We start from the raw sequence: 18,309 nt of genomic DNA, 5'->3' as shown, positions 1-18,309 counted from the left end.
GAAGCTGGGCAGCCGGCAGCAGGCTGATGCTTTGCCATGGCCCTGCCCTCGCCTGTCAGTTTAGACACTCTGAATCATTTCAGGTTCAGCTACCTCGTCTCATCTCAGATGAACTGAAAGGTCATCTCACAAGCCTCATAACCAACGATACATCCCTGACTGTACCATCCTCTCCCAATGTCGGGTTGCTCGTTCCACTCAGAAATGTCACATGTCGGTGAGATATTTCACTGGTAATCATGAAATGATTTTCAGGGAATTATTTCAAAGCAAAAAATAATTAACACCACCTTGTGAGGGTGCTTCAACCTTTGAGAGAGAGAAAGAACAAAGTCAGACAGTTGCTCTGAGTCGCCTTTTGAGAGCCGTTCCTACCTCTCCTATTTTGTTAAGAGAATGGCTCAGTGATGGAGCCTGTGTACAATTTTCAATCCACTTCTTCTGCATTTTCAGGCACTGTGATGATCAATGCATAGGACTGTGTGTTTTTGATCTGAGAAGGCCTTTGATGTCCAGCCAGCATATTGAGATGTTTCATTCACTGAGGGATGCCGCTGGGCCTGAGGTAGTTACTATGAATCTTTAGTCAGCTGAAACGGGAGAGTAAGAGTGAGGAACGACTTGGCCGATGTGCAACCGAAGATCAGAGTGAGACACACAACCGGTTTCCTTACCCCACACACACACTCCTTCTTGCATGGTTGTTGCTTGGTGTGTTGAGACAAACATATAGGAAACACACACACACACACACACACACACACACACACACACACACACAGCAATAAAACCGTTCTGTTAACAGCTTACGCTTCCTGTGGAAGTGTGCGGTTCCAGAGTTGCTGACGGTGACACTCGCGGGCCCCAGTCCTGCCCTACTTAAGAGGCTGCAGGGAGGAGAGCAGGCCAAGTCGTCAGCAGCACTAGGTGCTCACTGCTTAGATAAACCTGGAGGATTAGTGGCCCAGTTAAAGTTGGGGCAAAGAGGATTAGCCTCTTCTGTGAGGTGGCAAGAGATTTTCCTGTGTCCTTCAGCACTACTGGCCTTAGAGAGCGAGGGGGTGGGGGGGGTTTGGAGTGAGGGGCAGTCACGAATGATTGGAAATCAAAACTGTTACTTAGCAAAGTGGAGAAAGTTCAAGAGTAATGGTGAAAGATGGAAGGCAACAACATACTGTAATAATTATTAGAAAACTGTTGCCAGCTTGTGCCTTCATTAAGGAAAGCAAAAGCCCATTACTGACCAGGTGTTAGAATAAGGTCAGTGAGACCTCTGAAAAAAAAAGAAAAAAGTATTCTCATTTCACATTATTTCAATGTGTGACAAATTACTTTAATAGAGATTTCAAAAGGTCTCATTTGTAGAAAAAAAAAGGAAAAAGGGTGATGTACAATAAAGGAAAAAAATACAAAAAAAAACTGTCTTCTGTTTGGGTTTTGTCATGCAACAATGTGAGTACAGCAGAGGAATTTAAACCTCTGCAGCCATCAGCAGGCCAAAGAAGGAACTGCAAATAGTGGTCTACAAATGGGAGGCTTCATTGTTGAATTGTCTGTGAAAGTTACAGTATTACAGCACTGTAGTATATTAAAAAGTACCCAACACACAGTATTTTATTCAAATGACATGAAATCTGATCACCAAGGGGGTTCAGGAGTTTCTCTAACTGTACCAATTTATACATTTAACTTCAACAAAAACATACTCATCGATTTCTTCTCAAATAATTTGTATCCCTTTTTCTAAAATAAAAATAATTGTGGGGGGGGGTTGTATCAGTAGCAAATAATAGACAAGAAAATACAAAATTTCACATCTGCTTATATGTTGTAAAGCAGAGTATATAATGTTTATTCTTCTTAAAATCGGTTCAGACATTTACTTCATTTCATGTGCAACAGTAGACTACAAGATACAAAAGCATGGCACTTGAACAATTGAAGCAATGTAAGGCGGTGTAGTGAACAATCAACTCTGACCTTCATCAAAATAAATTGCACGGTCCGCTGTTCATCTAAGTGTGTCATCTAGTACAATAACACACATACATACATACATACATACTGTAGATGCGCATAAACAAGAAACTGAATAGGGCAAGGAGCCAAATGCAATGAAAACACTGCACAACATAATAGCAAGGCCTGGGAGTTGATTATGCAAATACCCCAGCTGCAAAGGAACAATAACACTGGAAATGCAAAGACAAACCATAACATGGATTACTATTGTCTACCATTTGCATGATTGCTTGACAACTGTAACCTGCTCATCATGCCCATCTTGTCCAGAACAATATCCCTGTATTCATATATTAAACACACATCAGTAAATGGCAGCAGTGCATTGTACAACAATTCAATTGAAAGCAGTGCTTCCTGCACTGTCAGCTAAACCCATTCTGATCTGTTTGCTTTCCTGATTTAAACGTAAGAAATATAGAAAAGGTAGATCATATAAAAGATATGCGATGTGGACTTAAATGAATTACCTTAGTCTAGTTATAGAATTACTATATATTAAATATACAAAAAGTATGATAGAATCTAAATTGACATATATATAATATCTCTTAATTTAAGAATTATGCAAACATTAGATGCTTCTAAAATCAAAATATACATACAAAAAAAAGAAAAAGAAATGCAATGCATTCTTGCAGAAAAAAATCCCAAAGGTGTGAACCATCGCTTTTGGGTGGAAACCTTGAACAGGTATTATGTTCCAATGGATCCATTGTAATTGTAATTTAGTCACAAGCTCTACACAATAAGAACTTGTAGATCTGCTATTTTTGATATTTGTGCATGACACTCTTGACAAAGTAGGCATTCATTTATGAAAAAAACATTAAAAAGTTGAAATATTTAATATATAGATACAAGGTTTCTGCCCAACAACAACAAAATGAACCTCCCTTTACAACAGTAAAACAATAATCTTATTAATGCAAACAGACTCTGTGACACTGTAGTAATACTGAGAGTACTCTTCTTTCTGAAATATTTTATCTGAAAATCCCTGAGTGTGACATGATAAATGCAGAGGTACACCATGCTTTCATTGCCTGTGTTTTCACAATTGATGTTAAAACTATAACAAACTCAATGTATCAAATAAGTATTATTATTATTATACATTTATTTTTTCCAACCTCTACATGCTGTCTTCCAGGTTGAGGAGTTCTTCAAGAAGCTGCACATCCAGTGTGTTCTCCCACTGTATTAAATCCTCCTGCCTGTTTTTCAGGCTGCTTTATTCTAATAATTCTTCTTTTTTAACAAAAAGTCAAATGTGTTCAGCACGTCTCATGGCCAAACAGTCCTTTGTCAGTCTGTGGTAGTGTCTTCGTCTCGATGAGTCCAGCTGAACCAGAAGACCCTACCTGAGAGACCCGAGTGCATCTGGGTCCAAAATCTTCAGCTGCCTCATGTATGTAAGTTGGGTCATTATAATTGCTGCGGGTCTCGGGTAAGCGAATCTGAAATTGATTTACCTATATGGAACCGTGGGGACCTGATCAGCTGTTTTTCCATATCAAATTGGTTAATTTTCGGTTTTAAAATTATGCATATTTAACTTAGACCTGTCAGTAATTTGTGATGGAATTATGTTCTTAAAACCACATCTGTTCTCGCATATTCAATGACATGAGTGAGTTCTGATGCTGAGTGAGAGGAGTGGAGTGATGAAAACATCACTTTAGTTTCCTGAAAGTATTTCTGCAGATTTTGAAATTATGGAATTGCAAGGGAGAAACTATCCATGAAAAAGGCACATTTATAAGGGAAGCTACATCCAGTAATCAAATGATGAGATACACATTGTTTTACAAAGCCTTGCTGAAAATATGATAATATGTAATATAAATATTTTTATAAACAAAATTACTTATTTTGGAATTACACTACACTGGCATTAAATCGATGGTTACACTTATAGCTCGTTTGCTATATTCTTGGGCATACTGCTCTTAGAATCTTGCTCTGTGACGGGTCCAGGTGGATATGGTCTAGACCTGTTAGGGTCTGTTGGGACATGGGTCTGATTATCCTCGGTTCCATATCGGATCGGGCCTCTGGTTGAAAAATGAATAAAACAATTGTGGATATTGGTTTCAGGGAACAAAGCTTGGGTAGTCTGAGTAACAGGAAGGCCCCCCCCCCCCCCCAGCAGGCTGACCTCACTGGTCCTGATAATGCCCTGTGGAGTCCTTTACATCGCTTAGCCCTCTGCACATGGTCTATGTCTGGGTGTCAAGGGCTCCATCTCTATCACCAGATCACGATGCCTTGGACCTTTACTCAACTCTACTGCTCGAGGAACCACCGTGGACCAGCGATCTGGAAGGGAAATAAAATAATAGGGCTTTAATTTTCCTTTCCTTTTCATGTGCTGGGTCCTACTCAGGTCCTTATGGCTCAAAATGAGAACATTGTGCACTAAAGGCAAAATCAGTCCACTGTGATTTTTCCTGCAACAGACTAATGCTTAATTATGCTCTCTTGTATGATGGTGTTGTGCACTGAAAATAGCAGATTTACAAGCTCATACTGTGTTGCATCCATGACATGTTGTGAGCTTGTAGATTGTCTATTTCCGTCATGCGACACTGTCGTATCACAAAGTATAAATCAGGCTTAAAACTGTCTCGTCGCATTTTTTTTCTGAACTGGGCTTAAATGGCTGAGCCACCACGCACCCCAGTACACCTGTGAACACAGTACAGACTCTCACCTCTCCTCAGCCCTCTGACAGTCTGCTGCATCCCGTTGGCTTGGCAGACCTCATTCTTGCCTGGATCCTCATTGATGATACCCAGGTTTTGATTCCAGTGGGACCAGTTGACCTCATCCACCCTAAAACAGGACAACTGGCTGATTGATTGCACCCATTATGGCGTACATTGGCCAATCATGATTAAGGTAATATCTACCTGAAGCACCAGCGTCGGTCCGGAGTTCCGTCCTGGTTCTTCCCTACGGTCACCATCTCGCCAGCTCTAAAGGACTTGCGAAGGCAGACTGGGAAGGACCTCTCAATATCCAGGATGGTTGTTGCCCACTGTGGTCACACAGTGAAATTAAAGATGTATTCGTAAAAAAAGAAAAAAGAAAGTGCCTATTTACTTAAGAGCTGGAGAGACAGGGAGACTCGTTATTGAACAATCACGCTATACAATGATGGCTATTGGAATAAAGAGCTTTTCAACAGGTATTTTAACAAAAAAACAAAAGCACTTAGACACACTTTAAACACACACACACACACACACACACACACACACACACACACACACACACACACACACACACACACACACACACACACACACACACACACACACACACACACACACACACACACACACACACACACCTGTAGCTTCCAAATCTTCTTGCTCTCTTTTGACACCTGCCCCACTGTCTCTCCCATCAGTGCGATCAACATGTTGAGCAGCAGCACAAAGGTGAGGATGATGTACGTGACCAGCAGGATGAGGAACACCGCCGGGTATTTGGCGCTGTGGATCATATCCAGCTCTCCCATCCCGATGGTCAGCTTGAACAGGTCCAGCAGGAAGGCGCTGAAGGTGTCAGTGTCCCTGCACTGGGGATAGGTGGGGCAGCCCCCCTCGCACTCCGTGCCTGGCGGGGGGCACGCCGTCAGCAGTGACACCAGGGCTGGACACGAGACACAGAACACACAGGGTGTTATACACGCTCTATGAGCCCCCTGTGTCGTGCTAAGATACTTCTGTAAAGTAACTTGACCGAGGCCTACCTGATGCGTAGCCAATCATGAAGAGCACGTAGACCAGAAGAAATCTGAATAGGTCTTTGAAAAGAATCTGAGAACCATAATAGAGTGTTATTATTATCCACGGCATGGTTGGGCAGTTCCTTTGTTTCATATTGTCACATTTTCCAGGAGGATCTTACCTTTTGTATCATGATACTGTAGGTGCCGGTGAGTTTCAGGCCTCTGGTGAAGTACAGTGTGTTCATCCATCCCAGAACCAGAGCAAAAACCATGACTGATACATAGGCCTCAATGCCAGACAGGTAGAGAGCAGACGTTACGATCACTAGCAGGGAGTAGATGAAGCTGGGGGGGAGAAATGTGGTTAGAGTACAGCAAACTTCCCTGATGGCAGTTCTATATTGAGGAAATAAACCAGCACAGGTATATATGGTCGTTTTGTGTTTTACCATAATGTAGGCATCACAGACGCAATGTTAATGGCTTAAATAAAGATGATTCAGAGAGGTGCCCGACATCCTCGGCTCTCTGTTTGGATCAGAGGTTTAATTAAAAATGTAAACGATAAAACATACCAGAGAGGAGGTTGTGGAATTAATTAGATGACTCAATTAAAAGGATGAGAAATTAGCCTCGGGTAAGAGTCAGAGAGCAACAGCAAAGGTGAGGCAGGGGGCGGCTGGAGACTTACTAGAGCAACTGAAAGGAACCATCGATAAATAAAGAGTTCACCCCTGGGCACTTCTTCAGGAAGAGGTCCTTAATCTACAAAGCACAGGACAGACATTTCCCATGAAATGACGTTTTCGGTTTGTCATTGCAGATTTGAGGTTGATGCAAGAAATTGGGGGACATTTAAACCACAATGAGGCTTCAGACTCACGTTGGTGAGGAAGAAGAAGATTCCTGATGCAAGGGTAATTATTTCCCCACCCATACGCAGGTAGTCTGTGGATGTGGTGTAGGGATATGGAGGCTGGACAGAGAGACAAGAGATACAATCTTAACATGTATAGCATGCAGCCAATATACAATGAAGTTCAAATAATTTTCAAGGAAGCCGCTGGTTTCCATTCAGTTCAATATGATATGAAAATGAAATTGTAGAGACTTGATTAGGGTAGTAATCCATGACTAGATTAGCGTTTTAAAGCATTTTAAGGCAGGAGATTATTTGGAAAGTCTAGCCAGAAATAGTCTCTGGAGAAAAGATTCATTTACGAATGAAATTCAAATGTCCATGACTATGCAGGGACCATGCAATAATGTTCAGCCAATATTGACTCAATTATTCAAGTGAATTCAGTATCGTTTTAATGACTTGGAGAAAATGTAAATATACAAGAAATATGAATATAAAGAGAAAGTTGGTCTATGTTTATATAAGGCCAGACCTGTGAACAGACACTGACATGTCCTTTAAACAAGTTCTGATTTTGGACCAGTAAAAGTGACAGTACAGCCACGACTGCAGGGTATGAAAGCTATGTGATATATGCATATCAGTAGGTAGTGTACTATACATAATATTCAGCACTTTTTCACTCACTGTTCCCTGTGATGGTTGGTAGTAAGCCACAAGGGTGAAGATGATCATAGTGATGAGGTAGGACACAACACTGATGTAGAAAGTGACAGCACCAAACTTCTTCCACTTGTCTCTCAAGAGTTCATTGATAGGCTCCACCGCCAGCATCTCATGGCGATTCTGAGAATAGGATCAGAAACATGTCGCCACATGATACAAATACAATATTTTCAAGTTTTGTCAAGCAACTTTGATGCTGAAGCATACATTTTACAGTATACAAAACATGAAAGAAAAAAGAAAGAGAAAAAACAACAACAAAAGGACTAGTACACATAAGCTTGCATCTTCTGGCTCACCTCATTGCGGCTGGTGTAGACAAGGATTTCAAGAACAGACGTTTCCTCTCCACAGGTGTCCAGTGAGGAGAGGTCATAGAGGGAAGAGTACACAGGTCCATATGCCCAGTCCTTAAACTTACGAGACAAGTGACGGGCTTCCTCATCTTTGATCTCACGCCGAATGATGTGCTGAAAAACCTGGAGGTAGTGGGGAAGTTAAATCCCTGTTATACCTAGTTGTGCACCGGTGTTGAGCAATGAAATAGCCAATCTACAAGCTCACAACATGACGCGTTGTGAGCTTGTTTATTGGCTATTTTCAGTTCGTAACACCGGCGCACAACAAATTATAAATCACCATTTGCACAAAATTGTATCCCACAAATACATATAGAAACATGATGGCATAAACTTCCCTATTACTATCATGCTGCTCAGTGTGTATGTATAATACATGTATAATGTATTAGCGTGTGTAATCATCATTCATACCCCTATCTTGCCCAACTTGGCGGCCATCATAAGAGGTGACATGCCGTCGTTGTTGTGGATCTTCTCCAGGCTGCAGTCTGGGTAGACCTTGGCGCTCTTGATCAACAGGAGGTCGTACATCTTTGTAAGGAATCGGGTGTTGTCGCGGGTGTTGTCTGCGATGTGCACCAGGGCGTGCAGCACCGTGTTACCACGGGTGTCTTGACGACGCAGGTCAGCTTTCTTGTGGGGATTCTCAGTCAGGTAGTGTACCATGTCAGGCTGGTTAGTGCATGCTGCCAGGGACAGAGGCAGCTCACCTGGACAGATGGAAGGCACTCAGTTCATAAACAAAACGTACAGGAGGCTTCCTCCTTCCAGGAACCGTACAATAAGTGCAGTCAAAGCTCAGCGCATCATCAAGGACAGGCACCACCCCAGCCACAAATTGTTCATACCCCTACAACGACTGCGGAGAGGCAAGGAGGCCTACTGTAATATCAAGGGCAAGACCACCAGGTTTCTGAACAGCTTCCACCCGGCTACCATCAGACTGTTGAAGCCTGTCATCAGGCCGGCCTTGGACTTTACTTTTCCTTTTGGATCTACCCTATCGATTTTACCTGGGGAAGTTACCGCTCTATGTGAGCCTGTCAACAGGCTGGACATGGACTTTATTTTTCCTGTGGATCTACCATGTGGATTGTACCTGACAATACATTGACACTCTATTAGCACTTTATCTCATGTACAATGCACAGACACTCTTTTGCACCTTAATGTCTAATCTCATTACATAGCTGCTGCTTTGTGGACCTACCAAAGTGCTACCACCAACCTATGTCTAACTAATTACTGGTACTGTTCCAGCTGGATTATGCTATATGTATGTAGTAGATACATTTTTGCTTATCCTTGACATGCTTCTCTTTACTGTTTGAATTATTTTTCTCCTTGCTCTCCCTGCCCCCCATCCCTCTTCTTTTCTTTTTCTCTTCCTGAAAACAAACAAAACGATGAAGCTTGCACAAAAACAAATTTCACCCACTTCTTTACATCTGTAAACCTGTGATGGGAATATAAAGTTGATTCTGTTTCTGAGATACAGTACAGTACCTATTTTTGATTGAAAGTAAGCAAATCAATATGTGACTTAATGAGGAACTGTAACAGAGAATCCAATCTGTTTTCTCTCTTGTATGGTACTCTAAATATAGATCAAAGATGCACCTTAAATCGCTGCTCTGAAAAGAGCACAATTAGTAGTTGTTTTAGGGAGGGGCGCACTGGGGTGAGACTGCCAAAAGCAGCTGCTGAAAATGAGCCGTTGCCATGGGTGACAGATTACTTTGTCACCTCGCATAGAAACGGTCCTCTTCATGGATTTGCACGGTTGCATGCAGAGCGTTAGCGTGAGTGCTAAATCCCATTAGCCATCAGCCCTGCCAGGTTCCTGTTCACCTCACTGCAAAGCTCCACGGCAAATTACTCACACAGTGCCTGGACACGCTGGGATTTGGAAATGACAACCATGCTACAGTAAGTTACAAATGGAAATCATCTCATGTGATGAGGAGCATGGAATATAATGCATGAGCCTAATCAAATAATAATAATTTCTCAAAACTATCCTTGGTAAAAAATAGAAAATGATAACTAAATAACTATATATGCCATATATATATATATTGAGTAAAGAGACCACAACTATCACTTATGAGGCTACCAGGCCATATTACAGGTATACATATATTAATCCTGGGTACTATGGGTGATTGAGGTAAAAGGTTGAGTGGGAGATGCCAGGTTGAGCTCACTTTACGTGTGAAGACATAATCTCAGCTTTGAATATTTCCTGCATTCTAAGAGTAGCTAGCTTTGACAAAAAGTCAAATATCCTGAACTCACCAGTTATTTCTCCTCAAAATACTGCCATCTAACTGGTGCTAACATGCAGTATGTAATATTTATTGGCTGAATTGAAAACATATGATATAGTGATCTTATTATTGTATAATAATACTTATAAGACTAAAATGTGTTAAGTCGCTTTCCCCTTTGACCACATGAAATCTTTAAGATAAAATTCCCATGCCAGCAGAGGGCAGTGTGGAGTTTTGCTTAAGAAGCACCGTTTTGTCCTGTGGGCCATCTAAGGGGGGAGATGTTTACTTTTCTTTTAGTGTGAAACACAGACACCTTTCACTGGAATTTTCAGATGCACTTCTTGAACGTCTGACATCATGCCTCTCTCTTCCTTTCTTTTTCTTTTTTTAGCTAATGACAGTATGATACTTCAAACAACTTTTGGCTGTCAGGTGGGGTTCACCACTATGTTTGCCCAGCCCAAGTCTGCCATATAAAAGGAGAAAGGGTGGGTCTAAGCCGGTGATTTCATCTCACCATTGCAACAGTGACACATTTTCCCAAAAATGTCCCTGCAGGGACATTTATATCATAGAACTGGCAATCAAAAATGAAAAACAGACCACATCATTGAAAGTCTCAATATCTTATTACCAGTCAAAGGTTACAATAAAGAGTTGTCGAAAAATAGACACACTATGAAGAAAGACAGTGTGTGTTATTTAGATTATTGTGCTTTTATAGTACTTACCAAAGTAGAAGTAACCCCCTTCATCTCGTGGCTGGAAGAAGCGACCCCTAGCTTGGCCGTGGACATCAGCCCCCTTCTCCACCAGCAGCTCCACATACTGCTTACAGCGTCGCTCTATTGCAATGTGGAGTGCCGTCTGGCCTGACAACACAATACACGTGACGGTCAATGTGGAAATACACATACATACATACATAAGCAACAAAACCTTATGTAATATTAAAACATTATATATTTATGCACTTTTGAAAGTGTACCATTTGCTTTGAAGGGGCTTTTTATGTACCGGTCATCGTGAAATTTGCTCATTCTATAAAGGACAGCACTGGATGAAAGTTCAATTCAAGTAAGAGTTGAGAAGAGAAACTTGGATGGTTGTTGACGTTTTCACGTGACACACATTTGATTTATCAATGCAGAAAATGCTTGTTGGGCAGCAAATATTAGTTTAAGCTTTAAAGGTCAGCAAAGGAGGCCTGGATTATCTAATTTGTGAGGTGTGAGTATATGGCTCATATAAATAAACATTATTGTATCATTTCAAGGATCTGAGCCTGAGCCAGCAGCCTGGCAAGCATATGGCAAACTGTCTCCTCAGCAAACACCGTCTGTCGATTGCAATACAGAGGAAGTTGAACAGCAAGAGCCATACGGGCAAAAGATATGAAAACACGTTCTAATTGTAAATTCTAATATGACCTTTACTGTTGAAGCAACACCTTTAGATTACAGATGAGCTTTATGGTGATGTTAAGCTTGAGCTATACTTGGTCGCACGCTGTGCACAACTAAGTATTAATTGCCCTTTACAGGATTTCTGTATAGCCATACCTCTGTAGTAGAGATCTCTGAAAGGTGTGTTGATGAACTCTCTGAGGTTTCCAGTCTGCTCTGCTATGTCCATCAGAAGAGGGATGGTGCCATTCTGGCCACTGTAAAGGTTCAGCAGTGCTTTAGGCAGACATGTCTTTCCTGTGGTTGGCTCTGCAGAAACATGCAACAACCGAGTTAGATTTGTGATTTACGGCTGAGTATGTCCTGTAAGGCAGTGCTTCTCCCCCAAGCCCAACTTGATATGCATTAGGCCACGGACCCCCATTTGATAAGATATTTTATCTCTGGGACCCCAATCTAAGAAAAAGATAACAGTGACACTCTGATGACCATGGTAGCCATTCTTTTATCTTCTCTAGTTGTATATTTGCAATAAAGGTGAAGATTAACTATCGATCATTTAGCTGGGGACTGACTGGAAACCCCTAAGGACCCCAGGGGGACCCTGGATCCCACGTTGAGAACCACTGCTGTAAAGCATCACATGAATGAAATATTGTCTTGTGACATGATGACTTCCTCGAGATATATGGGAATGGGACAAATATATAGAGAAGATAGTCTTCAGGAAGACTGATGCTAATACTAATTTATTATTAACACTCAGTCATTGTGACAATTAAAAAATACTCTGCAAACTAAATTTCCTCTTGTGGGAGTTGATATATAATTGAGAAAAGTGCTGGGATAAGTAACACATCGTCTACAAAATATAGACGCAAAAATAAATGTTTTACTGTGAGAAAATACTTAAACGACATCCAGTATACACAATTTATGTTCAGCCTGACAGTTTTTTAAATAGTGTGCCAGGCTCTTGTGTCTTGAAGAGAAAACAGTTAGCTGTGATTTCTCTCTGGTCCCTGTTATAAGCCCCCACAAAGACTTCCCAACATGGACAGGAAGCTGTCTTTGGGTCCACCCCTGGCAGGACAAAAGCTCCGACATCACAGCTTCCCGCTCTCAGGACCTCTGAGCCAACAACAGCGAAGTGCAGAGCAGGGGGAATATTCAAAGGTCAAAGGTAAAGCAGCCTGATGACATGACACAAAGTTTAGATTTTACAGGAACATGAGGAGCTGGGGTTTGTCAGAAAGAAGTAGGCATCTGGGCTTCAGTCAGGGCTACTGTGTTACATTCACCCCCTTCGATCTCCCTCACTGGGAGCCAGTCTCCCGCTTGGGAAACCTCTATTAGAATTCTCCTTCAGTGAGTGGTAACTGTTTGGTTTCCCATGTGGGAGACCCAAGTTAAAATCCAGGTGGTTACAAGGAGATATTTGGCATGAGTGAGAAGATTCCATAATTTATAGCTAAAACAACTTTACAATTGATTTGGAATTTGAGAACCTTCCACTCGTAAATAGTCTCACCTTTGAACTCCTCATCAGTTAGTCTCTTTTGGTGACACTGCAAGTACTCCAAAAGGCCATCTAGAGAGCTTGGGTCTGCATGTGACACACAATCGAAGAGGAGAGAGCGGTTGAATGTCTTCAATACCTTTGGAGGGTCAGACTCAGGGCCTGGTCCTTCATCACAGGATGTCTCTGTCTTACTGGGTAGGAATGGAATCAGGAAATACTGTAAGTCACACTTATGTTATGTAGCATAACGAAATATAGACCTATGAAATCTCTTTATCACTTCATTAACAAATGCAGACTATCACACAGGTTGAGGATAATATAGTTTACAGAATTACGCAGATTTGTCCCCAACATCTCAAAGTGAAGAGATTACCCCCACACCCTTTACCAAAGTCCTCTTATAAATAGACCTCACTGTGCCAGCAACAGGTAGAGCAGCCAAGAACAGGCAGCAGCCTAAATATTACCTCAACGGCTGTGTAGGACACAACACACTCTCTGTTAGATCAATGAATGGACATATGAAGGACTGCTGCCTGGCCCAGAGAGAGAGAGAGAGCGAGAGAGAGAGAGAGAGAGAGAGAGAGTGTGAGTGAGTGAGTGTGCGAGAGAGAGAGTGTGTGTGTGAGTGAGTGAGTGAGTGAGAGAGAGTGTCTACACAGTGGCAGTAATAGGAGGGTCACAATTTTATGAGTAGAATTTTCCAAGCCTCTGACTTTTCCTTCAAACGTCAAACGTTATGTTCACTCCTGCTAATATGAGGAGCCAACAACTTAGGAAACCAACAATGGCAAAACCCTAGCCTTGGATTAAGACTATCATAGATGTATTTTTATCAAGTCTCACATTTGCTTACGTATCTATTATAGTCTTGGTCTCTTGGTCCATATAGTCACTGGAAATCTGCGCGCAAAGCCTGTACTTCTCCGTACAGTACATGTACAAAACAAAACAGATGTTAACTCACCATTCGGAACCTGTATGCACTGTATTAGTCTGTATTTTTTAATAAATATGTGTTTTAATCCCGGCTGTCGGAAGTTCCCTGTATTCCTCAATGGGTGGTAGTGGCGGGGCACATCAGGTGAAAGCCGGTATTACTCTCGATGTAAACAGGATGTAAACGAGGAAATAAAAACATATCTATTGAAAAATACGGACTAGTACAGTGCACACAGGTTCCGAATGGCGAGTTAACGTCCGTAGCTACTTTATATGTTTATTTTGTACATGTAAGGAGAAATACGGGCGTTGCAGATTTTCAGTGACCAAGACTATCACAGATACATAAGCAAATGTCAGACTTGAAAAATTGACACTTGAAAAATACATCTATGATAATAGTCTTGCCGCCAGGCTGACATCTACTGGCATCACGCTGACTGGTTGTGCATTGAAGCAGTGAAGGCTGGTCTCACCCTCTTGGGAGCTTCTTTCTGCGACGTTTTTGGTTGTTATTGTTCCTGCAGGTGCCATAGTCAAAGAGCGAGTCCATTGGTGCTTTCTTGGGGCCAGGCACCACCTGTGACTCATAGATGGTAGACTCCAGCAGGTCCATGGGGTTGGTAATGCCCTTCTTAAACGCACCCTGAAACTTCATGCGCAAGTTCTGTCTACTGTCCGCCTGAGGCGCCTCTGGGGGCGGTTCCTGACCCGTGTCCTGCGCCGGCGAAGAACCATCCTCACTCTCAAACAGTTCAGAGAACCCAGACAGAGTGAATGCGGCATCATTGTCAAGCTGACTATCCACTCCTTCCCCTGAGTCTGCAGAGAGGGCAGCCCTTGAAGGAACAGAGGAAAGGGTGTCTGCCTTGGTCAACGCTACATGGCATCTTTTCAAAAGAGTGGTAGCAGAACGGCCCTAAGAAACACACCAAAAACAATGAATGAGACAAATTTTCTTCAACCTTTCTTCAGCCTTGAAAAATACCTGTAATTGTGGCCAGTATTGATCACTGACCATTAAAGGTTCTATGACATTCATTTTCACTTTTTTTTTATTTTTTATGTTTTTTGGGGGGTTTTATGACCTCAATTACACCCAAAAAATCTGAAATTTGAACATTCAGTGGATTTTCTGTGGTCTGGGGTTTTCTGAATAATAAGGCTGAAAAGTTATCTGAGCTTGGCCCTTCGGCAGTGAGGTCACAGCCGATTAATCCCGCCCACTCTCCTCCTCGTCCCTCCCCTCCCCTATCCTTTCCTTTGGGGGGGGCGGAGTAGAGGCGATGATTGACAGGCAAAATCCCTCACCAGCGACACCCGCAGTCAAAGATTTCTTTTTTCATTGCAGTTGAAAAGGCTTTAGAAATGTGAGAGAAAAACACCTGCCATGGATCAATGGAGTGGATTTTTTTGTTAAAACTTTCTATACACGTTTGAAGGACCATGACAAAGACTTTTAATGTGTGGTAAAACTGAACGTCATGAAACCTTTAATGTTCCTGCTCCTAATAGTTAGGTGGGTCAAATGCAGATGACGGAATTCCCCACCGCGATCAATTAAGTATAGACTACTATAACTTAAATTAAATGTACTCTAATTCATGTAATGTAAGTACAATTAATACAAATTAAACTATTCTAAAAAACTGATGACAAAACAGAGGAATGTTAACTGCAGTGGAAGAAGTGGTCTTGGGTAGGACTTTGACATTTAACCCCTCAGTACCTCATTCATCCCTTAGATTACGGTGAAGTGCCAAATTCCTCTTCAGGGGGAACTGGAAATGACGCCGAAGCATGTGGTCAGTCTATGGAAACAAATAGAGAGACCATGATGTGTGAATCTTTATTAAAACTACAGAAGAGAACATTTTGTTAAAATATTACACCACAGAATAATAGTTGATGTTGGTGAATTGAATATATAGGACCTCAATGGAAACAAGTCCACAGGACATTTTGTGTTATCCTTTTAGACCAAGTGTATGACTGTACTCGTGCTGTTTGCATTTCTGTCTAATAAAATATTCAATCAATCAATAATTGACACGGACCTACCGACAAAATGTGTGTTGGTCTTCAGGAACACAAAAAGAGCTCTATCCCATGGAGGTTGGAAACCCATGCAATGGGCTTTAGCCAAAACCAATAACATAACTGCTCTGACCAGCTCAGTGACTGGCCTTGTGGTTTGAGTGTTTGCCCTGAGACTGGGAGGCTGGGGTTCAATGCCTGGCTGAGTCCTACCAAAGACTACAAAAATAGTACCTGATGCCTCCCTGTTTGCCACTCAGCATGGAGGGTTGGATTGGAGTGTGGACTGTGACATATGTATTAGCATCACGTGCAGGGGGTGTACATGTACATCAAGATGCCTCCTGCTACAGAAACAGGAGATAGGCTCCTGAACCACTGGCCGGGAACCACTGTTTCCCAAGGCTACTTACTTAATAACATAACCGTCACCATGAGACTGGAGTAAGAGGACCACAATGGAAACAAGTCCTGGACTTTATTGTGTCTCATCCTCGGAATGTTATGACTGTACAGTTTTTCCTTTCCAAATAAACTAAACTAAACTAAGGAGGACATGTCTTCTTTACACAGTAAAATCTTAACACTGTAAAATCTTCAGTGTTAATTGAAAGTTTATAATGTAACAAAATGGACCCGTCATGGAGAAGGGGAGTAAACTCTCTGAGTTACAAATGGATAAACGAATTAACACTAAAGATGATACTGTATAGACTAGTGGAATCACATGACCGTGTCCTGTATGTCCAGCCCAGTACACACCAGCAGTAAAAAGTGTCTTCTAGGGCTTGAAATGAATTTGAGTAGTCTTCCAAAAAAGTGTTCTCCGTCACCCTTTGTCTTTAAAACACAGACATTATAGTGGCTTCTGTCTGTCACCTTCAGTCTGAGCCTTACCTTACACAGCAAAAGTCTGTGTTTAACTCAAGAGTGAAAAAATGGACCTGAGGGTTCAAATTGACAATTTGTACACCCTTCGGCTTACACTGAAGATTTTTAGAGTAGAGGTAAAAGTAGACTGTGTGGGCAGTGAGGTAGCATAAGGGACATAGCTACCAACGAGCTCCATAAAAAGCCTAAAATGCATGCTTGTATAACTCTTGTGTTTTCCTGGGTTAGCTCATGAAGCTCTTTACAGTTTAGCTCATGAAGCAGACATATAAACTAAACTAAGCTAAACCAAACTGCAGAACAGAAGACTAACATAAACAGAGCCTGGCAAGGGGAAGAGACATGACTCAGACCGTCTACACAACACATAGGATTATCATGCCTTCACACTCCACTGGACATGTGATGGTAAAAAGGCTGCAGAACAAAGACAGGCTTCCCTTCATAAACTACAGAAACAGACCAGTAACCAGTGTGACTCATCCAGCAGGTGTGTGCTTGGGGACAGCTACCCATATTTAAATATTGGACATATTATTGTAGTGATGGGGTACCATCATAACATAGATAGTGGTATAGAGCACTGAACAGACAGATTGCATTACTCGGAAATTGTAATATTTCAGTCATTGTTCTCCTATCTGTCCTCAGAGACAGGTTGTGTAAGTTCCTCCTGTGCTGCTGTGTGACTTCCTCCTCTAAGTCTAATGTGACATTATCCAGACTACAGGAGGTTGACAGGGTCTCCCTGGAAGAAAATCGTAGTGGGAAAATGGCACAAAGCCAAGAACAAGATCTACTTTCCCCCTAGACTTGGATCAAGACCATCATAGATATATTTTATAAATACATCTATGATAGTCTTGATCAAGGCTACTTTCCCCCACACTTTCTCACCAATCTCACTTTGACAGGACTTTTGCTAATAAAACAGGCAGTTTCATGGCGATTTGTTTAATATTCATAATGCATGGAGGTACAGCATATGCCTATTATCTGGTTTTATTTTGTTCACCTTGCTCAAAGTGATTAACATGCCCACTGCCCAGTTAACAAGATGTGATTTGACTGAGACAAAACTTTAATAAAGAAATATACATAAATAAAAAAAAGCATGTAACCTTTCGCTAACAGTATCTGCTAGTTCACAAATGTGACAAATACTACACCAATATTTCTCTTTATTTCAAATCAATCCTGACAATTAAACGATTTATAGAAATTAGCACCAACAGGCAGTCAACATAAACAGTGGGGATCCTTACCTTGAAATGATAACAGAATACTATTATCAAGCAGCAGTTCGTGGGTTTGTGGACTTGATCAAATTATTTAAATGGAATTTCCTTGCGACAATGTGCCCTGCTGCTGCTCCAGTCTTCTTTTCCAGGTAAAAGCCAGATGCTGAACTGATTGAATCTGTTCCACTGGCCGTCCTGGGCTGGATCCCCACACACACACACACACACACACTCTACTCAACGCCCACCTAAACAACTGACGCTTTTACTAAAGTTT

General features: G+C 41.7%; 1 protein-coding gene across 1 annotated transcript; it reads right to left on the bottom strand.

The window, feature by feature from the left end:
* Positions 1 to 1,872: 1,872 nt before the first annotated feature.
* Positions 1,873 to 18,192, bottom strand: trpv4 (transient receptor potential cation channel, subfamily V, member 4). Its single transcript, XM_080432590.1, has 17 exons — positions 18,057 to 18,192; positions 15,593 to 15,674; positions 14,340 to 14,782; positions 12,928 to 13,109; positions 11,553 to 11,705; positions 10,722 to 10,862; positions 8,126 to 8,424; positions 7,652 to 7,831; positions 7,314 to 7,472; positions 6,648 to 6,740; positions 6,456 to 6,529; positions 5,944 to 6,109; positions 5,786 to 5,852; positions 5,381 to 5,685; positions 4,938 to 5,065; positions 4,739 to 4,860; positions 1,873 to 4,344 (listed from the first exon to the last, which is right to left on the bottom strand). The coding sequence occupies exons 2-17, from the start codon at positions 15,599 to 15,601 to the stop codon at positions 4,226 to 4,228; spliced, it is 2,640 nt and encodes an 879-aa protein (XP_080288716.1). The 5' UTR covers positions 15,602 to 15,674; positions 18,057 to 18,192; the 3' UTR covers positions 1,873 to 4,225.
* Positions 18,193 to 18,309: the final 117 nt, after the last annotated feature.

The sequence above is a fragment of the Gymnoscopelus braueri genome (genome assembly GCF_963280865.1).
Source record: "Gymnoscopelus braueri genome assembly, chromosome: 7".
Lineage (NCBI taxonomy): Eukaryota > Metazoa > Chordata > Actinopteri > Myctophiformes > Myctophidae > Gymnoscopelus > Gymnoscopelus braueri.
The sequence above is the reverse complement of the archived record's forward strand: the minus strand, read 5'-3'. Positions and strand labels throughout refer to the sequence as shown.